Below are 24,894 nucleotides of genomic sequence, written 5' to 3' on the forward strand. Positions count from 1 at the left end.
GAAACGAGCCAACAGATGAGCAGCTAAATTGGGTCTTCAAACTCCAACCAGTTCAATTAAACCCGTTAGTCAATTCCATGGCTTGTTGCTGCTCTCTTTTTGCCGCAGCAGACATTTCCAAAACTGTTGCTATTCTGTTTTTTCTAAGAACTCCTAACATGTTTTGGTAACCTGAGGGATCGACCTTACTGAGACCATCCATCCATTTTCCAACCCGCTTCATCCTAACACAGGGTCACAGAGGTCTGCTGGAGCCAATCCCAGCCAACACAGGGCACAAGGCAGGAATCCAATCCCGGGCAGGGTGCCGACCCACCGCAGGGCACACACACACACCAAGCAAACACACACACAGGACAATTTAAGATCGCTTACTGAGACCTTCATCTTTATTTTCAGAGCTGAAATGTACTTACGCACAGAAAAATCCAGATGCAGGAATCTGTGCGTACTCCAACTTCCACGTTCTTCCGCTACATAAATCCCGATCAGCGTGAAAACTAACGCTCGTGCACGTGCTTTATGTAACGCCCCAAATCCTCCCAGAATTATGCCTCTTTGAATATGCAAATCAATATAAATCGCCCTTAAGCGTAGCCTTCTATGAAAAGACAATGGGAAAAGCACGGGGGAAAATATAAGAATTTCAGAGAATACCAAGTGGATGCAAAGGAAAAACAGACAATTTGTTCAAATAAACTGTGGAATAATCAACAAAAGGAAGTTGATCGAGTGACATAGCGTGTTGGAGAAACTTGAAAGCTCACATTCACAAAATCGCACAGTGCCGGAAATAAAAAAGAAGTCACATATCAAAGTCGCCGTGAAAAGAAGAGTTGTAGCCCACTGTCTGAGTGTCACATGAAAGATTATTAGGGTACAGAGAAAAAAGGCACACAGTGGAGAAAAAGCACGAAATGTCAACTTCAATCTCGACATTTCCACTTTAATCACGTAGTTTATTTTGTCATTAAAGTAGAACATCATAAACTTCATCTTAAAATCGTTTAATTAACCAGTTTCTCAAATCACATCGTAATTAAAGTAGCACGTTAAATGCTTTGTTTTGTATTTGATCTTCTACTCGTATGTGATCTGTGTGTGTGAATCACTACTTGCTTCTTAAACCGGCTCTCTTCCTCCAACTGGTCACAGAGTCCATGACATTCGTGATATTACAGCTCTCTGAATAACTCAAATACTGAGATGTATACGTGATGTCATTTTCATGATGATAGGAGTTAAAGCACGTTATTAAACATGAGTTTCACTTCGATGAAATAATTTATTGCAGCAGTACTCAGGGGCGGCTCTAGGCTTGTGGTGGCACTGGGCAGAGGAAGAATCGGTGGCTCCTTCGCCCGCCAATGTCAATATGGTATCTTATGCACGGTGGATGGCCACGTCCGTTGTAGACACTGCATAGCCGCCTCGTGCTCATGACACAAGCATTTAACTTTTGCCGAAATTTGTCGCTGTGTTTTTAGCTGTGTTGTTATTTTCTTTCTGTTTTATATTCAATATATGTTGGCGTGCCGTCACTGCAGTCAGTGCTTTTCTTTCCCCAAGTAACCGATCGCCACACAATCAGCTCTGTAATAGACGTTAAGCCATCTGTAAGCTTAGTGCCGATTCTTCAAAACGTTTAAAGAACATTGAAATATCTTCGTAGTACATGTTTAATTATTCTATCCTTAACAACACTCCCAGTGAAGAATATAGATTATTTAAATGAAGTTAAAGTTTTATCTGTATAATTTAATAAACATATTTTGCTGAATTTCACCTTATAAATGATATTGTTTCTGTTTCTGAACCGCGAGGTCCGTACAGGTAAGGCTTTAAAACATTTTGCAGTGGCTGAGACAGCGTGTCCTTAATGCTGTATACCGATAATTCTCTTTCTGATCAGCTGCTGCTGTGATTCACACTCAGATACAGTGATATAAATACTCGAGTGGTGCAGTGAGAGTAATATGGAAAAGATGATCCGCTGTGGCAACTCCTAACGGGAGGAGCTGAAAGAAGAAGAAGAAGAAGGTGCAGTGAGAGTAACAACGCTAAAGCAGTTCTGGTATTTGGAATACTATGGCTGTTCCCTGGACCATTATATTGTTACAAGTTAATTACAATCAGATGCATTACACTGATAAACAATATGCGGTTAGTTTCTGTGCATTTATAAAGCTGCGTCATGAAAATAATGAGTAACCACACAAGAACAGTAGCACTGCTTTGACGCTGGGTGCCGCCAGTTTGCAAAACCGAGTGGAGAACTTGCGTACGACAAGGCATGAGGTACCCTGGAAAAGTGCGTGGCTTTACGCCAAGTGTAGGTTTTATACATCGCGATTTGAACGTGGAAAAGTTCTTAGGCAACATTTCTGTGCGTACGCACCGTTTATACATGAGGCCCCTGGTCATGCCCTGCTTGTTTTATGTCTCACTAGCAAAATACCCGCGCTTCGCAGCAGAGAAGTAGTGTGTTAAAGAAGCAATGAAAAAGAAAAGGAAACATTTTGAAAATAACGTAACCTGATTGTCAATGTAATTGTTTTGTCACTGTTGTGAGTGATGAGTGTTGTTGTATATATATATATATATATATATATATATATACACACATATAAATATATATATATATGTACATACACATATACACACATATACATATATATATATACACACACACATATATAAACATATATATACATATAAATACATATCTACATATATACACACACAGCTATTTCAGATCAGTGCAATACGCTGTTTGTTAAAACAGTTGACTCCGCTCTTACGTGCAATAACAAATCAAATCATTCAGTTGTCTTTGCTCATATGTCATTTTAGAGCTGGACGCCTGGCATCTTTTTTTGGCCACAAGTTCGTTTCTGTTTGGTGTGAGGTTCTGTGTTGTGGAGATTCTCAGGATGGATTGCAGGTGCTCATCAGTGAGGTGACTCCTGTGTGCTGTTTTGTTAGTCTTTATCACTGAGAAGAGCTTCTCACACAGATATGTGCTACCAAACATGCACAAGGTTCGAGCCGCATGTAGACGGACTTTTTGTTCTTCAAAGTCACCAAAGCGCCGTGCAAACTCAGTGCGCAATAACTCTAGCTTCGCAATAACTTGCAGCATCATAAGGTAGACTTGATTAACGCAGTAAGTGTTCGCCAAGGCAGCTGAAGCGCTGCATTATGGGATCTGTAGTTTATTGTGTTACCAGCGCTTCATATATCCGGGCTTTAATAACAATAATACAGTATATAAAATGATCTGCGGGCGGATATAATTACACCGGGCGGATGTGGCCCTGCCCTTGAGTTTGACACATATGGACTAAATAGAACTTGAAAAGATATATTTTTCAAATGTGATCGCGCAATTCAGATAGAGTTGACGCACTACAGCCTGCATGCCTCAATGAGTCATCCTCCCCTCGCTCTTACTTTTTTACCGTTCATCTAATGAATACACTGAGTATGGCTTTACCAAAACAATCATTGATGGCGAATAAAGTATCCATTATTCGAGTATGTAGATCGGTATATATATATACATATATATATACCCGCGTATCGCAGCGGAGAAGTAGTGTGTTAAAAAGGTAGAAAAGAAAAGGGAACATTTTAAAAATAACGTAACATGACTGTCAATATACAGTATTTGTTTTGTGAGTGTTACTGAGTGTTGCTGTCATCAAGGATTTGATTATCATTATTTCTTTCAATCAGGTTCGTATTTGTAGGATGTGTTGTGTTCAAGTTACATTCCGTGTTTGTCAATCGTTGTAAAGATGACAGGTTTCATTCATCGATTCGTTTCTTACTGCATCAATAAACAGCTCGTCTTCTTCTTTATCTGAGACCTGACACACTGCATGCACGGTTTTTTACACTGTCTTCCTTTAGCGGGACATTGACTTTTTCCACCGTGTGCTTTGTTTCCAGTAGCTGGATTTATGAATATGCTTATCAGGCGCTTCATATTTTTGCTGCCTTTTCAATTGTGTAATTCGGTTTTGTTCAGCGCTCTTTGGAACTGTTGCTTTTATCTGTGCACTGCGTCAGTTCCGTGAGCCACTCGGTGTACATGCATCGAAGGTTCCCAGCTGTGCTGGTGCCATCTCGTGCTATGTCCATAGCTTTATTTAATGTTACCTTAGTCCTGGCACTTAAAACTTTCTCTCGCAGTTTCGCTGAGTTTGTGTCAAACACCACCCTGACCATCTCATCTTCCTCTCCATAAGCACAGTCCTTCACCCGTGAATATTTACCCGTGGCAGTTTGCTATTGGATTGCCGCTGACGGACGGCCTTATATGGGCAGGCACTAAATTACAAACGCCAGCGGCAGCCTGTCTATGAACTTAATTTAAAGTGTAGGTTTACATCGTGCTTTGTTTCCGAAGTAGCAGAACTCATGAATATGGTTGTATATGTCACTCGCTCGCTTCTTATTGTTTCGCTGCCTTCTCAATTATATAATGCATGTTTTCTTGAGCGCTTTTTTGAGCTCTTCCTGGTTTTCTATGTACTGCGTGATTACGTGGGAGGCGTGATGATGTCACACGAAACTCCGCCCCCACGGCGTTGAAGCTCATCTCCATTACAGTAAATGGGGAAAAACTGCTTCCAGTTATGACCATTACGCGTAGAATTTCGATATAAAACCTGCCCAACTTTTGTAAGGAAGCTGTAAGGAATGAACCTGCCAAATTTCAGCCTTCCACCCACACGGGAAGTTGGAGAATTAGTGATGAGTCAGTGAGTGATTGAGTGAGTGAGTGAGTGAGTGAGTGAGTGAGTGAGTGAGGGCTTTGCCTTTTATTAGTATAGATTACTGTCCGGCTGCTAATTACGGAAAAAACAACTAATAGGCCTGAGTAGCTAAGGCTAAAGAAGTTAATTAGCGTCAAAAACTGGTCACTAATTAAGAAGGTGGTTAGAATGAAAACCTGCAGCCACTGCAGTCCTCACACCCCTGTACTAGGGTGTTGTACCGTGTTCGCTAACATCTCGCCTGAAGAAGGGGCCTGAGTTGCCTTGAAAGCTCGCATATTGTAATCTTTTTAGTTAGCCAATAAAAGGGGTCATTTTGCTGGACTTTTCATGGCTGTTTCGGGCAATTCACAACACAGCGAAGCCGAGCCTGTTCTCACCGTGATGATATCGCGCACTGCCACCTGCTGGACTCTTCCGGATTTACGTAAAGTGCGCACGCGAGTATAAACAGTAAATCACTCGCGTAGCAGGAGCGTGCGCTGGAGCAGGCGTCGCGTCCCGTGAAGTATAAACCCGGCCTTACTTTTATTTCCTATCTCACCGATTTATTTATGATTTGTTAACCTTCGCTAACTTACCTGTCTGCGTAGCTCAGCTCCTTATACCTGTTGCTTTACTTACCTGTCTGTTCGCTTGACTTTCTATCGCATCTGCTTTTAACGTCTGCCTGCTAGACTAATGTAGCTGCGTTTTTCCAAAATTGGCAAAGTTCAGCAGCACTAAGTTAAAAAGAAGGGATTCAACAAAAGCCTGGCGCACCGGAATGATTTGTTTTCGATCTTATTTTAGTTTAAAAAATTATTTATTTGTATGGAATGTCGTGTGATTTCAATAAAAAAAAAAAGAAATGATTCCACAGACAAATTATCTTCGATTTAAAAAGATTTAGTTAAAATTCAAAGTAAAACAGTTAACACAAAAAATAAGAAATTAAAATAGCAAAAAAAAAAAAAGTTCTGCTCAAAGCTTAAATCTTGTTACACTTCAAATCGTTACAAATCACCGTGTCTGAACCATTTCAGAATGACGACGGCCAGACAACTGTACGCCTACCCCATTTCTAAGGTGTAAAAGGGTCTTGTAAGTCCCTGAGCACTGAGGCCAGCTGCTCAAATGTCACCCTGTATCGCCCATCTTTACTAACTTACAGGGAAAGCGCCTATCGCGGTCTATGACTATGAAAGACAATTCTATTCTATTCAAATCAGGCAAACACTAATAGGAGTTTAGCTCAAAGCTTTAACTTTCTAAGATTGGCTCTTACATTTCCGGCCCCTAATTGGCTATGCAGGAGCGGAGACAAGTATTATACTTTACTTCAATATGAGCCAACTGATTTACTTTTACATTAACTGTTGTTTTCAAATCACTAACCCGGCCACAGGGATGCCCAGTTAGCCAGAGTGTTTCTTCATGTCGGTTCCAAGACCAGATAAATGGGGAGGGTTACGTCAGGAAGGGCATTTTGCCATATCGATATGCGGACAACAATACAAATTTCCATACCAGAACAGACGAGCCTCAGGTTAACGACGACCGCCACCAGTTAGCCAACAGGGTGCTGGCAGAAATTGGGCTACTGTTGGCTGAAGAAGAAGAAGATGATGGGTATCAGCAAGAGTGATAGGGAAGGTCTACAGGACGGTAGTGAGACCAGCTATGTTATATGAGCTGGAGACGGTGGCACAGGAGACAGAGCTGGAGGTGGCAGAGTTAAAGTTGCTAAGATTGGCATTGGGGGTGACGAGGATGGACAGGATTAGAAAGGAGGACATTAGAGGAGGGTCAGCTCAGGTGGGACAGTTGGGAGACAAAGTCAGAGAGGCGAGATTGTGTTGGTCTGGAGAGATGCTGGGTATATTGAGAGGAGGATGATAAGGATGGAGCTGCCAGGCAAGAGGAGAAGAGGAAGGCCTAAGAGAAGGTTTATGGATGTGGTGAGAGAGGACATGCAGGTGATGGGAGTGACAAAGAAAGATGACGAGGACAGGAAGACATGGAAGAAGATGATCTGCTGTGGCAACTCCTAACCAGACCAGCTGAAAGGAAAGAAGATTGTTTTCAAGTCACTAGCAGTAACACTGCAAACAAACATCTACAGACGTCTCATTTCAAACGCTGGCTGTTTCTTGCAGCAGGCCCAGTTTGTTCACAGGTCTGTCCAGTGTGCTGGTCTTGGTCTGCACACAAACTCTTCTGGCTGCACCGTTGGCATCTGTCATCGTCTTGATGAGTCGCCCCTTTAACTACCCAGGCATTGCGAGGTGTAGCTTTATCTACAATTCAAACGACGTCCCCTGGTTCACAGTTTCTTCTTGGTGTGAGCCATTTTTGATGTTCTTGAAGTATTGGCAGATACTCTTTAGTCCATCTTGTCCAAGAATCAGTGTCTAGCCCAGGGGTCTCCAGCCTTTCAACCCTGAGAGCTCCTGTTACAAAATGCAAACGGCCGAGAGCTCCTCGTGTTTTTTTAACGTTTCTTCTCATCGCTTATTTCAACCCAAACAAACTGAATACGCTCGCTAGGCCCGAACATTTACAGAAAGATGGTGTCCACAACTCACATGTTGCATTAAAACAAAATCATCTGCAAGTGCATTCTGTACGTCTGTCTGCATCTTCTCGTGTATCTCACACTATTGGACTAAAACATGAATGCTGTCAGAGGAGAGCAATGCAATTCCAAATCCACAGATGTGACGTATTCATTTGTCATTTGGTCACATGTCACGGTGTCACTTTATTCACAGGTCCAGTTGCATGTGTGATGTGTTTGTATTATTATTATTATTACCACGCTTTATATTAACTTCACCTGTTTGTTGTCTGGTACGAATCTCGTAATCGATGCCACTTCCTGTTGTCCAAATGACTGGACACTTTGTACACTTGCTCACTTCCGATGACAATACACAAATCAACAATCAGTTTCTCTAATTGATCAATTAATCCATCTTAATTAAGAAATGAAATTTTCATATGAAGAATAGTTCAAGATAGTAACGGATAGAAATATTAAGAGAAGTGTTAAATATCCATCCATTATCCAACCCGCTATATCTTACTAACTACAGGGTCACGGGGGTCTGCTGGAGTCAATCCCAGCCAACACAGGGCACAAGGCAGGAACCAAACCCCGGGCAGGGTGCCAGCCCACCTCAGGACTAAAAATTTGAAAATGATATATATATGTATAAAAACCACGCTTATATTAAGTTGAAAAGTGTACTAAAAAGTAAAAAAGAAGTCTCTCATACATCACTCGTAAAATTAAAGGTGGCCGCTATGGCAGTATGGCAGCAGTGGATCACAAACTGAGCTAACAAGACAGAATAGCGTTCTTGTTTTGTAACTTAATCTAAAAATTTCAAACCACTGGACGCCCAGGGACGGAGACTGTGCCTCAAGTCCAAGTCCTTTTGTCCATGAGCTCCGTCTTCTCCACGAATGGACAATAAAGCTGCTCTGCTGTTACTCACCCACTTGGTCAAGTGAACTCCACCTCTATGGCATAGCACTTGAAGGCCCTTTGCCAGCTTTATGGCTTGTCCTTCTGTTGCCACCAACTTTAGGCAGTCATCTGTATAGAAGTTTTTGAGAGCGGCGTCAACAGAAAATGCATCTCTGGCACCTTCAGCTGCTCTACACAAAGCATAAGAAGCACAACTGGGTGAAGAAGTGGCACCAAAAACATGTCCTGTCATTTTGAATTCTTCCAGGTCTTTACTTCGATTACCTTCAGGCCACCATAACAAGCGTAAAAGATCAGCGCCTTCATCTGGGACTTTAACTTGGTAGCACGTTGACTTCATGTCTGCCCTTAGTGCTACTGGCTCCTTTCTGAATCTCGTAAGGACGCCGATGAGGGTGTTAGTTCGGTCGAGGCCTTTTAGTAATTGTTCATTAAGTGAAGTCCCCTGGTAGGTGGCAGTGAGTGCAGTCAAAGACCACTCGGATCTTATATTACTTTGGATGGCACACGCCGTGAGGTGGGACGTACCACACTCTGCCTTCAGTGCAGTTCAGGCTGTCTTTGGGTACGTTGATGGCGTAGCCCTCGTCAGTAATGTCTTTCATGAAGGCTTCATGGACACCTGAATTTTGAGTCCAATAGCCCGCTGTTCAGCAATACAGCGATTGTCGGGCATTTTAAGTGTTTCACCCTTCAAAGGCAAATTTAAACAAGAGTGGCCACCAAGCAGTGTCGCAGATTCTGAGGCGAAGCGCATCAACTTGATGTCCTCCTCTGTTAAATCTGTGATCCTGTCGCAGCAGCACATCCTCAATCTCTGTCACTGACACACGACTGATTGAGTGTTTGGGCCGCTAACCACATTGATTGGCGACGTCATCTGTCTCTTTGTATGGCCCACCGACCTCCCATCCAAGTGCAGCCTTCATAGCGTGACGTCCACCTCCTTGGCTATAGTAGGATTCGTGACTGCTTGAAGATTTCTGGGTAGTTGATTCCTATTAAAAGATTGACTTCAGAGTCAAAACGAGATAGACGTACCTCTTTAAGAGATGCCCGCTTATTGTAGTGGAATACTTTCTCTGTTCACTGGGATGGAGACCAGCGTGAAGACCTTTGGCCAATCATTATATTCAACGTCACTGAGACCACAGACTTGTAGATCTGATAAGACAGAACATTGGGTTAGCCTCTTTGAATCATCTTCATCATAGTTACTCGTAGTTCTGAGGGACACTTGTGTTCTTCTCCCTTGAAGGTTTAATTGTCTCTGGAGCCGCTCAGTGCAGATTGTGAATGTACTGCCGAGGTCTCTAAAGGCGTATGTTTCTACATAACCACTCACTCTCCTTAGGTTTTACCTTAATGGGAACCTCGCACAGTAAAGGCACAAGTCACTGAAAAGAGTATAACATTGATGTTGGTCATTCAACGTAACTTTTCTCTTTCAAGCAACTTAAGATTTGTCGTTTAGTGTTGTAACTTGAAATATTTGGTTTCAGATCTCAGTCAAAGTAAAAAAATGTGTTTGTACCAAAGTAAGTTATCCATCCATTATGCAACCCGCTATATCCTAACTACAGGGTCACGGGGGTCTGCTGGAGCCAATCCCAGCCAGCACAGGGCGCAAGGCAGGAAGCAAACCGCCGGCAGGGTGCCATCCCACCACAGGGCACACACAGGACAATTTAGGATTGTCAATGCACCTGACCGGCATGTCTTTGGACTGTGGGAGGAAACCCACGCAGACACGGGGAGAACATGCACACTCCACACAGGAAGGACCTGGGAAGTGAACCCTTAGGGTCTCCGAACTGCGAGGCGGCAGTACTACCCACTGAGCTACCGTGCCGCCTAGTAGATATTCCATCCCATCCATTTTCTAACCCGCTGAATCCGAATACAGGGTCACGGGGGTCTGCTGGAGCCAATCCTAGCCAACAAAGGGCACAAGGCAGGAACCAATCCTGGGCAGGGTACCAACCCACCGCAGACTAGTAGATATTATATTAAATTATATTATATTAGTGAGTCAGTCATTATCCAGCCCACTATATACTAACTACAGGGTCACAGGGGTCTGCTGGAGCCAATCCCAGCCAACACAGGGCACAAGGCAGGAAACAAACCCCAGGCAGGGTGCCAGCCCACCGCAGGACGCACACACACACACCCACTAGGGACAATTTAGGATCGCCAATGCACCTAACCTGCATGTCTTTGGGAGGAAACCCACGCAGACACGGGGAGAACATGCAGACTCCACACAGGCAGGGAGAACCCGGGAAGCGAACCCAGACGGGTCTCCTAATTGCGAGGCAGCAGCGCTACCCACTGCGCCACCCAATGTGAGTTATGGTGGACGGAATAAACATAAAAATCCTACTTGGGTTAACCTAATATTGGAGGGTGTTCGGGTCAAACTTTCCAGCCTGCTGGCTTTCCAACTGTCAATAAAGAAGAAGACTTTCCTGAGTGGAGTGGACGTGGCTGTGCAGGTCTGGTCATTTTCAGCAGCAGACTTTTATAATGGAGGCTTTCTGGTAAGTAACCCTGTTTCTCAACTGTTCATTTTAAGTATAAGAACTCGTAATAAAACATCATACTTTCTAGAAAGCTGTAGAAACATTTAATAATTTGTTGTTGTATATTTAAGATTTACTGCGGTGGGCTGGCACCCTGCCCGGGGTTTGTTTCCTGCCTTGTGCCCTGTGCTGGCTGGCATTGGCTCCAGCAGACCCCCATGACCCTGTAGTTCGGCTATAACGGGTTGTATGATGGATGGATGGATTTAAGATTTATACTGCAAGATCCATCCATCTATTATCCAACCTGCTATATCCTAACTACAGGGGCACGGGGGTCTGCCGGAGCCAATGCCAGCCAGCACAGGGCACAAGGCAGGAAACAAACCGCGGGCAGGGCACCCGCCCACCGCAGGGCATATACTGTGAAATGCTTGTGTATTTGCACTACATTGTTAAATATGTAAAAAGTACAGCATTGGATTATTTTATGTTCATAATATTTCTAATAGCATAAAAAGAGGTTACGACCAATAAACCATTTTAAATTGGAACAACTTAAAAAATAGATTTACTTCAGCATAAAACAAGTGAATTACACCCAATCACTTTAAATGATTTGCTTCAACTTAAAAATGAAAGAATTAAGAATTATATTGGTTCAGATTGAACATATGAAGTGTGAATCATTCATTACTTTAATCATTTTAAGTTGAGTAGGCGGCACGGTGGCGCAGTGGTAACCCGTCTGGGTTCGCTTCCCGGGTCCTCCCTGCCTGTGTGGAGTCTACATGTTCTCCCCGTGTCTGCCTGGGTTTCCTCCGGATGCTCCGGTTTTCTCCCACAGTCCAAACACATGCAGGTTAGGTGGATTGGCGATGTGTGCCTGGTGTGTGGGTGTGTGTCCTGCAGTGGGTTGGCGCTCTGCCCGGGGTTTGTTTCCTGCCTTGTGCCCTGTGTTGGCTCCAGCAGACCCCCGTGACCCTGTGTTCGGATTCAATGGGTTGGAGGATGGACGGATTTGAAGTTTAGTGGCGGTGCAGTGCAGTCTCGGTTTCCCCTTCGGTAGATGTTGCCACGCTGGCTGTCGCCGTAGGTGTCGCCTTAACCTCTTTTTTGATGTGCAGGATGCTGAAAAGGACACGTCGGACATTTCATTCTGTCTTTACAGTTCTTAGCAAGGTGCCCCTCTTGGTGACAGCGAAAGCACAAACCTTTAGATTTTAAAAAGTCGATTCTTTCTTTATGTGGCAGTTCTTTGATTTTTCTACACACAGCGAGAGTATGCTGGCCATTGCAGAATATCACACGGCCTTTTAAATGCGCAGCTATCGCCATTCACAGCCTTTCTGACTGAGTTTCTCGAGTCCCCTTTTCAGCAGCATCAGAAATCCTTGCAGTGAAGATGCCTGCTGATCTCTGGCCGTACAGAAGAGGTGACCTGCCCTTGTCGGTCTTTTCCTTTTTCTCTGTGCTGCCTCGTGAAGATTCTCCATAAATAGGATGCATAATTTCTTAGCCATCCATCCATCCATCCATCCATCCATCCATCCATCCTCTTCCGCTTATCCGAGGTCGGGTCGCGGGGGCAGCAGCTTAAGCAGAGAGGCCCAGACTTCCCTCTCCCCGGCCACTTCTTCCAGCTCTAAAGAGCCAGTTTCTGTAGCCGAGGATCAGACCGCCAAGGTCCCCGCCTTCGGCCACCACCCAACTCACACTGCACCCAACCTCCTTGGCCCCTTCCATAGGTGGTGAGCCCATGGGGAGGAGGACCCACGTTACCTCTTCAGGCTGTGCCCGGCCGAGCCCCATGGGTGCAGGCCCGGCCACCAGGCGCCGCCATCGAGCCCCACCTCCAGGCCTGGCTCCAGAGGGGGGCCCCGGTGACCCGCGTCCGGGCAAGGGAAAACGTCGTCCACAGTTTTGATTCATCATAGAAGGTCTATTGAACCGCTCTTTGTCTCATCCCTCACCTAGGACCAGTTTGCCTTGGGTGGCCCTACCAGGGGCATAAAGCCCCGGACAACATAGCTCCTAGGATCATTGGGACACGCAAACCCCTCCACCACGATAAGGTGACGGTTCAAGGAGGGGTATTTCTTAGCCTGTTTATGTAAAAAGATAGTTAAAGCGCGAATGTCAGTCTCTGACTTCTTCATCTTCAATTTCAAAAGCTATGTCTCGCCACTCATCTTGTAGAGAATATCGGAGCTTTGAGAGTATCGTGCGGATATTTTCATTGCTATTAAATGCCGCTCGATTTCTTGCTTTGGTCATGGAGTCCATACCGTTACCAAGAAAGACGGCATAATCTCTCAGGGCCTCTCCGTCATTTGGTTTTATTTCAGGCCACTTCAAGGCCTTACTTATGTATGCATCAGCTATGAATATTTCATCGCCATGGTACATTTCAAGTTGCTTTCTGGCCTTTTCATAACCTCGACTTGACGGCAATCGCACACAGCCTTTAACTAAATCCTGAGCGGGACCTCCTGTGAATTGGATCAAATAATCTAATTTATCTTGAGGGCTTTCTAGCACATCCCCAATAGCGCGATCAAAAGCCCTAATAAAGTTTGATAAGCTAACGGGTCACCTGAAAATAGAGGGACCCGCCGGTGTGGCACTTCACCCCGCGGCGCAGGAGCTGTCGTTTGTCCGGTTAGCGCTTTAACCATTTCAGTGACTGCTTTATGACGTTCGGCTCGATCCTTCTGATATTTCTCTCCATTCCACGCACTCATGTCCAGTGTCTCATTTCTGGAGCTCTGAGTGTCGGCTCTTGCGCTAGTTGTGGCTTGTTCCTGCCTTTCCACTTTAAGTTCTTCTAGCATTTGTAGGATTCTGTCGAGTGTCGATTGTTCAACAGACACTGCCGAAGAAGGTGATGATGCCGCAGCGCTTTGCTGGGACGACAAGCCGCAGTTCTTATCGAGAGCGCGCTTTAACTGAGGAGAAGCTTGGCGCACTCCTGACTTTGTGCGATCCTGTGCTTGCAATTGCATCTCTCCGAATTGATTAACTAGCTCTTGATCAGATGAGTGTGTTAAAAGGCTGTTTGTATCCTTCAGCCATGTCGATGTAGCGCTAATAAATTCGTTCCATTTCCTAAAGCTTTCTGTGAATGACGTTTTCTGTTTTTTAATTGCGCCTTCTTTTATTCTTAGTAGTCTTTTATGCAGCTCCTCTATCTCACTGTGCGTCTCACGAAAGATTCCAAGCTTTTGCGCTACTTTTAAACGATTTTCTTTAGTATCTTTAAGGCTTTCGATTTCAGCCATAAGCTCAGAAAGCCGATCTTTCCTCCGACTTATATGACCTTTAAGATCTCCAATTACATTCTCTGGCTTTGAGTCCGCACTCCGATCACTCCCGACTTCACTTGCGTTATGGGTAGACGTTGCCATGACAGCAGCAACACGTCACAGTCGGGCACTCTGACGTCAGACAACTTCCTTACAGCGAGGCTTCCACGACTCAGGCAAAGGCGCAGGCGATCATCCGCGGTGTCTTTTTATAACATCACCGTCTCTTACTTAAATCTTCTCAAGTTCAGGTACGGCGACCTCGCGTTCATTTACGATCATGCAGAGACAGAAGACAAGCAGAGCACGGTACCTCGGGACAGCTCCGTTCTTTTTCTTCTTTTCTTTTTTTTTTTTTGTTTTTTCTGTCCACCCTGGCCATCGGACCACCTTACTCTTATTCTATGTTAATTAATGTTGACTTATGTTTATTTGTTATTGTGTCTTCTATTTTTCTATTCATTTTGTAAAGCACTTTGAGCTACATTTTTTTGTATGAATATGTGCTATAGAAATAAATGTTGATTGATTGATTCTTTCGTTGACGAGTTCTGGAGCACAAGCGTCCTCCTCTCTCCTCAGATGGTAGTTTCCAGTTCGAGTTCAGCGCCTTTCAGATGGGAAGTTTTCTGACGAAAATGTAGCTGCGTTTTTCCAACATTACCAAAGTCCCAAATTAAAAAATGGGATTCCACAAAAGCCTGGCGCACAGAAATTATTCCATAGACAAAATATCTTTGTTTTTAACAGTTTTAGTTAAAATTCAAAGTAAAACGGTTCACACAAAAAGACAATTAAAATAGCAAATAAAAAAGAAAAATTCTTAAGAAAAGTTCTGTTCAAAGTTTAAATCTTAAAAATGACTTAACGTTTCTGAACCATTTCAAAATGACGACGGCCAGAAAACTGCATGCCCACCCCATTTCTGAGTACTGGGACCACCAGCTCTAAACACAACTGACTCGATTCGAGTAGCACCCTGTGTCTCCGTTACAGCAAGAAAGGTCGATCTTTACTAAGTTACAGGGAGAAAAGGACCGCAGCACTGTCTGTGACTATGAAAGACAAACACCAGTACGAGTTTCACTCTAAGCTTTACCTTTCTAAGACTGGCTCTTACACCTTAGCTGATGTCCCTGACTGTCCCTAACACTTACTGCACACTGCGTGTCCCTCTTACCTGATCACACCTGCAGTCTCTCTTTCTAATCTCATTTCCCTGTTTCTGTTCTTTTGATTTGGATCTCGAGATTTCTCTGATTTATTTGCCATTCACCTTGTTGTATCAAACCTGTATATACACCTGACTTTATTTACCTGGCTGTGTTACACCATCCTCATTTACCTGCATCTACCTCTGATTTCATTTAGCTGACTGACTAGCACACCTGTTTCTCTACCTGGACTGATTTACCTGTCCATTACACCTGCCTATACACACTACTAATATAACACTTGCTTTTGTACTTTTTATCTGTTGGTGTATCACACCTGCCTATAAATTTTATTTAACCTCCTGTTCACTTGACTGTTGGCTCCTTCATACAGTATACCTAGTTGACTGTCACACCTACCTAAGCTGATTCACCTGACCGTCTATTACACCTGCCTATGCACAGTGCTTATGTGCCCAAGACCACCATAGTACACCTGCTTATACCTAATTTACCTGCGTACCTGACTGTCCATTATGTCGGCTCACACACACAGTTCCTATACCTGGATGTCTGTATTACACCTGTTGATGTGCCTTACGCTCTACTCACCTGTTGGTGTAGCACACCTGTTTCTCTAACTTAACTGGTTTGCCTCTTTGTCTGTTGAACCTGCTCACATGCAGTGCTCGCTGTACCTGGACCTCTGTATTTCACCTGCTCATGCATTATATACAGTACATACCTGTTGGGGTAGCACACCTGTTTCTCTACCTGGACTGATTCACCTGACCGTCTATTACACCTGCCTATGCTCAGTGCTTATGTGACCAAGACCACCATAGTACACCTGCTTATACCTTATTTACCTGCGTACCTGACTGTCCATTATGTCGGCTCACACACACAGTTCCTATTCTACCTGTTGATGTATCACACCTGCCTATAAATTTTATTTAACCTCCTGTTCACTTGACTGTTGGCTCCTTCATACAGTATACCTAGTTGACTGTCACACCTACCTAAGCTGATTCACCTGACCGTCTACTACACCTGCCTAGGCACAGTGCTTATGTGCCCAAGACCACCATAGTACACCTGCTTATACCTAATTTACCTGCGTACCTGACTGTCCATTATGTCGGCTCACACACAGAGTTCCTATTCTACCTGGATGTCTGTATCACACCTGTTGATGTGCCTTACGCTCTTCACCTGTTGATGTAGCACACCTGTTTCTCTACCTGGACTGTTTCACCTGACCGTCTATTACACCGGCCTATACAGTACACACTGCGTATTTAATGTAGATCTTTATATTACACCTGCTCTTGCACTTTTTACTGTACCTGTCGGTGTGTCACATCAGTTTTACTTCTCCACCTGCTCACTTGACTCCGTATTCTGTCTCCTCCATATATTTACCTGGTTGACTACCACAGCCGTCTCCTTACCACACCAGTGGCTGTTTTACCTGAAACTCTGTATCTCACCTGCTCACTCAGTCTCTACCTGTTGGTGTATCACACCTGTCTCTCTACCTTAGCAGGTCTACCCATCTGTCTGTCTGTCTCTCTGTCTACCAGTAACACCTCCATCACTGTGTCACACTTGCTTATACACCTCACTGTCTTTGTCGCACTTCGCTCTCCATCTTAATTTACCTGACTCTTGATGGCTTTACCTGGTTGACTATCACACCTACTGTACCTCAGCTGATTTACCTGGCCGTCTGTATCTCACCTGTCGATGTGCCTTCCTCTCTACTAACCTGTCGGTGTTTCACGCCTGCTCCTCTACCTCTATCTCTGTTGCTCCTGCTTTATCTGCACCTCTGCAGTTCACCTGACGTCCCCGGTCCTCCGTCTGTGTGTCCCACCTGCTCACGCGTCCTCTTTGTACCTTTTTGCTGTCCTTGGTCGCATATTCCATTTATGTGTGGAGGTTCACCTCAGCTTCTCGCTTACCGACTCTGCTCACTCCCTCCATTTCTTCCTCGGTGATTCAGGTTCCTCTTATGTCTGATGTCACCGTCTTGGCCACATTGCTGTTGTCATTATTTGTTTTTTCTTTTATGTCTCAAGGTGACCTTTGCCGAGGTGACACGTATGTCCCCATGTTTTAGGGCCACCCACTAGCAGTAGTGTCAGATCCACCACCTGCACACTGGACCCTCCTCTCTGGCCCCAGTTGGGGTCCCCCAGGTCACCCTGTGACTCTTTTTCAGGTTCCTGTCCCACAGTATTTAAGGGCACACAAGCAGACTTGTAGAGGGTCTCACTCCTATCAGGTGAGGTGCCAGCTCATGGGCTAACACTGTGAAGGATTTGTGACGGCACAGCATGGCAGGGGGGTCTCTTTCTGTTTGTGCTTGTCCTGCCCGTGCTGCTCGTGTCACTGTTAGCCGTCACTTGCTCTTACTTGGACACATTGAGGTTGGTTGGTGGGCTTCATGGACCGCTGCCTGCTCCTGTTTGTTCTCCTCCACCCTTGAGGATTTGTGTTTTATGCCCACTGTCGCGGCCCGACCCCAGTGCTCTTTCTTTCCATGTCTTCCTTTCAGTTGTCCAGGTGCCCGTCGTCAATTCCTCCGACTCGTTTTTCGTCGTGAAGAAGCCCCTCACTTGGAGCGCAGCCCAGACCTACTGCCGGAGTTTCTACACCGACTTGGCCACCGTGGCGTTTGTCTCCCCACAGGACGTCCTGCAGAGCCTCCCAGAGAGCGACAGCACGTACGGCTACATGTGGATCGGGCTCAACTACCAGTGGAGGTCCATGTGGATGTGGACGGACTGGTCGGTCATGACGCACTCGTACTGGACTCCTGGAGACCCCAACAACATCGATTTTATCCCCTGTGTGGCGATGACAACGACCGGCTGGATCGACTCAAACTGCTTGAACTCTTACCCCTTCATGTGCTACAAAGGTAAGACTGCGCTTGGGGGGCTCACTGACGTTATTAAGGGGCAGCCACGTCAAACATGAGGCCAGGTCACAGAAGCGTGACCTTAACAGGATTACCTGTCACCACATCTTACATGGCACGCTCTCCATAAAAGGGGGCTACCTCCTCAACTCTTGTGTTTATTAGGACCACCCGTCACCTCCGTTTACATGGCATGCTTTCCACAAGAGGACACTACTTTCTCCAAATTTGAGCTTACTGTGACCTTTGTCAACACTTCTTTACCCAGCATGCCTCACACAAGATTGCTCCAACATCTCCAAGTTTGAGCTAATCAGGACCACCCACCATGACATCTTACTCAGCATGTGTTCCACAAGAGGGTCTCATCTTCTGTGTGTTAATCCTGCCACTATCATCCATCATGATCACCCATCATCTATTCCACAGGAGGTCACCATCTTCTCCATGCTTGAACATCAGCAGACATTTGAACTAAAGTTAAGGGAGGAGAATAAGGAAGGTACCTGGGGCTCCTAAGCACTGGCTAGCCCCCCGCACCCCCAGCTTTGCCCCTGTTCTTCACCACTCTGAGGTCAGCTGGCTCTGGCAGGATGTGCCCACGTTCAGTCCCAGCTGGGGTTCTGCTCTGTTGTTCATTGCAGGCCACAGCGCCCTCTACAGGCCATTGTTATGCCTGCACCCTTGAGTCAAATCCTGGGCTACCTGTCCTTGTCACTGGTCAACAGCAACCCAGTGGCTTCCTAACCATTTTGGGCCTCCCTGGTGGTCTCCAACACCCTCCTGGCTAAGGCACGGGGTACAAGCATAACCAGCACCCCTTGGTGGCAGCCACCTCAGCCATTTTCTGAGATCATCGGCCTTAATGACAACACAGGGTGTCCTCCTTGAAGTAGCCTTATGTCCCCCTCATCTTGTGTCAGGGTTGTCCCCTCAACTGGGCCAAAAATTCTGTTCAAGGAAAAAAAAGGAACTAAAAATCCAACTCAAAAAGAGAGTTAATGAGCCAACCAATAGACGGCAGTTACACTGCGCTGCCACCCGCTAGCAAAGACGGGCATGAGAAGAGAGTGGCACCCTCTACTGGCCCACAGTCTTGGTCACAATAGCCTTAAGAATCATAACTTGATGGCCGGCCCAGTAATCAACAGTCATGGCCACAGCTGCCCATCTTTGCCACTCTTGACCCTCTGGCATCAGGCAGTACAGTGCACAGTGGCGCCCCCTACTGGTCCACACTCATGACTGAAATGGCCTGCTCTTGTCACCCAGTAGAACACTCAAGAGCTCCCCCTAGTGGTTTACAGCCGTGAGCACAATAGCTTGGCCTTGGGACCCCCTGCAGATTTGGGGGTTTTTTTTCTCCATCCTAACTGGACTTTTTTTTTTTTTTATTTCGTATCTTCCCGGCTATCTGGCCTTACCTTGGTTTGTTTGTTTCTTATTCTTTAATATTACAACCTAATCTTTTTTTCTTTCTTTCTTTGAGATATCGTATGAAAATGTGCTATAGAAATAAATGAATAAATGTTGTTGTTGTCACCCTGACCCTCTGGCATCAGTCCCAGCAGCACACAGTGGCGCCCCCTACTGGTCCACAGTCTTGACTATAATAACCTACTCCTGTCATGACTCTGAACCTCAGATACCAATCAGTGCCAGCCTGCCCAGTAGTCCCCAGTCAAGGCCACAGCCGTCTGCATGTGTCACCCTGACCCTCTGGCATCAGTCCCAGCAGCACACAGTGGCGCCCCCTACTGGTCCACAGTCTTCACCGCAATGGCCTTCTTCTTATCCTGCTCCGTCACACTGACTCTCTGGCTGCGGTCAGTAGAACACTCAGGGCTGCCCCCTAGTGGTTTACCACCATGACCTCAGTGGTCTGCTCCTGTCACTCCGATCCTCAGGTGCCTATCAGTAGAATTCCCACCGTTTTTTTTCTTTCTTCCGTAAGTTTTAGGGCGGTCCGTTCAACTGGTAAAATCACAATAAATATGCAAAGGCCCCTCTGGAACTGGGTATTCCAGTAAAGCTTGACCAGTGGGTGGTTGGTCGCCTGTGGGGTCCCTAATGTTTTTGAGTTTGGTGCCGCTCAAGTTATGGCTGCCTCATGTGTGATTTTGGGCTATACAAAAATAAATTGTATTGTAATGTATTGTATTGTATTGTATCATGTTAGGTCAGGGGAAGAGCCTGGCATCTCCAAACAGTGACCAGGTGGGCATGTCGTCTAATGGTGGTCTAGGTCTTCTCCAGGGGCCTCAGTGTGTTCTTTTTCTTTTGCAGCAAGTAACCTCACCGGCTGTAACAAATGGAAACCACCTAACAGTCAAACTCCCCAAAAAGTGACAGTCCCACCTTCCTCTTCATCTTCTTCTTCTTTTTTGTCATCTTCTAGTCCACCTGCTCCAGTTGGCACAGGTAGGTGGCAATGTGGCAGATACTAGAGATGCAAATGAAATAAAGATGGGGGTGGAGCTGCTTCAGGTCACATGATAGCACCATCTCCCTCAAGGCCAGCCTCGTATCCCAGTGTCCTTTGCAAACGGTCCTTGTCAGTTGCGCGTCTTTATTGGTGTCACCTCGTCCAAGACATTGGTGGGCAAAACTTTATAGGCAGCAACAGAGATAATGAAAAGAATGAAAATAATAAACCAAAATAATAATAATCCTTAAAATGGCACAGGACAGGAGACACGGACTGGGTGAAATACAAAAAAAAAAAGAAGTAATCACCATGGCAACGGGACCACCACCCTGGGCTCATTTCAACAAAGCTGAAGCACGATGGGCTTACAGGAAAACTTGCATTAAAACTCGGCCAATGTTATCCTCCATTACTTGTCATTGTCACCATGTCACTTGCACTCCTCACATTCTCTTCTGGTCCGCATCAAGAGGTCACCATAGTTGGTCTGTCACTGGGGGTACACTGGATTGTACAGTGGATTGCAAGAGGCCTGAGACCCCCTCACTTTCTGCTCACTTGGTCGTGTGGCAGAAATCCTTCAATCTACGCCCATCGTGACAACGTGTCCTTGGAAAGTTTGTGACTTTAACCATCCATCCATCCATCCATCTATCCAACCTGCTATATCCTAACTACAGGGTCATGGGGGTCTGCTGTTGCCAATCCCAGCCAACACAGCGCGTAAGGCAGGAAACAAACGCCGGGCAGGGCACCAGTCCACCGCAGGGCACACACTAGGGACAATTTAGGATGGCCAATCCACCTCACCTGCATGTCTTTGGACTGTGGGAGGAAACCCACGCAAACACGGGGAGAACATGCAGACTCCACAAAGGGAGGACCCGGGAAGTGAACCCTTAAGGGTCTCCTAACTGTGAGGCGACAGCGCTACCCACTGCGCCGTTTCTGACTTTATTCCAAATCAAAAACTGAAATCTGCCATTCCTACCAGCATCCAGCCCCTTCATTCAGTACCCTGGAGAAGCCCCTTTGGTGGTCTTCTTGTTTAAGTCTCAACACAATTTACGCCCCTACATTTGGGCAGATCCTCTCAAACTCTGTAAGATAAAATGGGAAGCGTCTGCAAACGGCCATCTTCAGGGCTCTCCACACATCATCTGTGGCCACTCAGGGACCCCCAGAGACTCATTCTGAAGCCACTCAGGGACCCCCAGAGACTCATTCTGAAGCCACTCAGGGACCAAAAACAAGCCCTGCTGAGATTAATAAAGGATCACCCCCCCCCCATGTCAATGTCATTTTGTTGTTGATGGGCCATGTCAGTAAATTTTGGGCAGTGGGTGTGCCCACCAGTGCCTGGCACCTCACCATACTGGATTTGAGTGCTCTGCTGATTATCATTCTGTGGTTCTTCATTCATTCCTTGATGCACATTCAGGATTTCCTCTTCTCCTTTCAGATAACACAAGCCCAACAGTAAAGCCGCCGGAGACGCCAGCTGTGCCACCCTCTCCACCCCTTCCAGCTACAGATGGTAAGATGCTTGTTCACTGTTACCCCGTGCTAATTGTCACAGGCTGCCCGCTGCCCTCACAACACCAATCATGAAATCCATTGAGCAACTGGACACCAAAAAAAAGACCGGAAGTGGATTGTGGTGAATGTCACCCTTGGGATACCCGCTGGGCAGATTCAAAATAAGGATCAGTTCACTGGCACCTTGGTACACTCCAGGGGTGGCACAGTTTCAGTCCTCGTCTGTTTGCTGTCTGTGCTGAGCTTGCATGATCTCCCCAAGTCAGGGTGGGCTCTCAAGTGAGTGTGGGTGTTGGCATGAGAGGGTACTCTGGTAGGGTCATGGCGATTGTCCTCAAGACCTAAACAAAGGCTCAGTTTGGTGGATGAGTGGATGGATTAGACCTGCGTGTGTCTCAAAAACAAGACCACTGAGATTAGTAAAGGATCAGCCCCCCCATGTCAGTGTCATTTTGTTGACCCCCCTTTTGCTTTAATGACAGCCCTCAGTCTGCTGATTCTTCTCTCTCGGCTTTGCCCACCTAGACTGTGTAATATTTGCCCCCCACTCTTCTTTACAGTTCGGTCACATTGGATGGTGAACGTTGATGGTCTGCTATCTTCAGATCTTTCCAATGTGATTTCGGTCTGCGCTCTGATTGGCCACACCAGGACATTCACTTTGTTCTCCTTCAGCCACTGGGTGCTCAGTTTTGCTGTTTGTTTCGGCTCGTTTGTCACGTTGAGAGGTGAACATTCTGCCCATCTTCAACTTTCTGGCAGAGGGTAGCAGATTTTCCTCCAGAATTTGATGGTATTTTGCCTCCTCCGTTTGTCCTTCTACCCTAATGAGAGCCTCAGGCCCACCATAACAGGATGCTGCCCCCTCCATGCTTTACTGTCGGTATGGTGAGTTGCATTGGTGGACCGTTTGGTATTGAGGCCTAATAGTTTGGTTTTGGTCTCCTCTGACCAGAAGTTCTTCTTCCACTTGGCATCAGAATCTTCAAGGTGCATTCTGGGAAAGCACAAACAAACCTTCATGTGGCCTTTCTTGAGAAGTGCGACCCTCAGGACAAGCCACAATGGTGGAGCACTTGTCAAATTGTAGTCACAGGCACACCAGTAATGACCACTCTGTGCCATTAAATCCTGTAACTCCTTCAAAGTGGCCAGTCTCTCTTACCAGTTTCCTCCTTGCTCTTCCATCCAGTTTGGAGGGTCCTAGTAGCACCAAACACTTCTTTATTGTGGACTTTACTGAGCTCCTTGGGACTGATAAAGCCTTTGAGATCTCCTGCCTTCTGTCCGTCCACCACTCTGTCCCTGAGATCTTCTGAAAGTGGCCTGCCACCCATAGTCAGTTGTGAGCTGTCAGTCGCACTACCAAGCGAGGGAATGAATGGACCAGGAAGAGCTTCACCAATCACACTCATTACACCTGAGCACAGCCAGTAACCGCAATGGAAATGGGGGGCACTGACACCTGATTGGGTTTAGGATGGGGGGGTCCTTTATTTACCTCAGGATTTTTTGTTTTTGATTTTTTATAATTCTTCTGAACTGTAGCTGTGAGATCTTCCACTTGGATGTTAGATTGCATTGAGTAAGTAAAGCTGGGAAGAAATATTAGTTTGGGTGTTTACATTTAAGGCTGTAAAGCAAAAAAAAAAAATGGGAATATTTCAAAGGGGGGATTCTTCTCTATACCCACTGTATATAAAGATGAGTGGTAAGAAAGAAACGGAAAGGAAACTCAAAGCTACACCCAAGCCTAGACAGGCATCAAATCCAAGTCCAAACTCAAGGTACGGCCTTACAGAGACTGACCCGGAGCAGACAAGTAAAAGCACAGATCTCCTGGGACCCCCGGGCCACTGCATCGTCTCCAGTCGAGAGAAAGTGGGAGCGAATGTGCAAGTGACGCCGGTCACGATAGCTCGTCAATTCCAGAAGATCACTTGAAACTGAAAATGGCCTTGCTGTCTGTCCGTGTTCTCTTCTATTCCTCGCGAGCCGGGAGCATCGGCTGTAACAGGGCTTGTCACTTCACCCGCGGAGCACGAAGGCCGAAACGATCTGACCGAACTGACCTGAATGGCTGCTGCTCAGAACATAAAGGAGCTCAAGAAAGATATAAAGAAAGAAAGACATGGTATACACAAGACAGACGAGAAGCTGTGGCAGGATAATAAAGACCAGGAGAAACGTGGAAATAGTCGCTTTGAGGACAGCCTTCAAAGGTATGCTAGAAAAAACTGAGCAACAAATTCAGGAAAAGTTTGAGAATAAACTGAGAGCACTTGGCACTCAGCTGGAAGACGTCAAGCAAACGTTCACAACTCAGATTGAAACTGCCGACCATCTGACATCTACCGATGACGGAAAAGCAATGGCTGCAAATTCCGAATGCAAAAAACTCAGAGACAGACTTGCTGCACTGGAAGATGGATGCAGAAGGAATAATATTACAATCGAAGGTCTCCCTGAGAATTGTCAAAGTCCAAACCCAGTGAAATTCGTAGCTGAACTATTCTCTAAAATAATTAGAGAGAACTGAGAGCAGCAGCTTAACCGCATCCGGCGATCAAATACCTTTAAACCTAAGAGTCTTATCGTGCGCTTCAAAAAATTACAATTTAAATTACACGTAATGTCACTTCTCAGACAGAAACAAGAGATTATTAGATTTGAATATGACCACATTCGCATTTTCCCGGATTTCTCACCCTCAACGGCTTTACAACATTAAAACAGCGCTTACGGAGAGCCGAGA

General features: G+C 45.7%; 1 protein-coding gene across 2 annotated transcripts in view; it reads left to right on the forward strand.

Moving 5' to 3' along the window:
* LOC120526387 (macrophage mannose receptor 1-like) overlaps nucleotides 1–24,894 on the forward strand; it is a 49,586-nt gene that overhangs the window by 23,099 nt on the left and 1,593 nt on the right. For both annotated transcript variants that reach the window (XM_039749532.1, XM_039749533.1), the window contains 3 exons: nucleotides 17,807–18,172; nucleotides 20,459–20,593; nucleotides 22,063–22,137. In XM_039749532.1, the coding sequence (XP_039605466.1) occupies nucleotides 17,807–18,172; nucleotides 20,459–20,593; nucleotides 22,063–22,137 (576 nt within the window). The remainder of the gene's footprint in view (nucleotides 1–17,806; nucleotides 18,173–20,458; nucleotides 20,594–22,062; nucleotides 22,138–24,894) is intronic.

Source organism: Polypterus senegalus, chromosome 3 (genome assembly GCF_016835505.1).
Source record: "Polypterus senegalus isolate Bchr_013 chromosome 3, ASM1683550v1, whole genome shotgun sequence".
NCBI lineage: Eukaryota > Metazoa > Chordata > Cladistia > Polypteriformes > Polypteridae > Polypterus > Polypterus senegalus.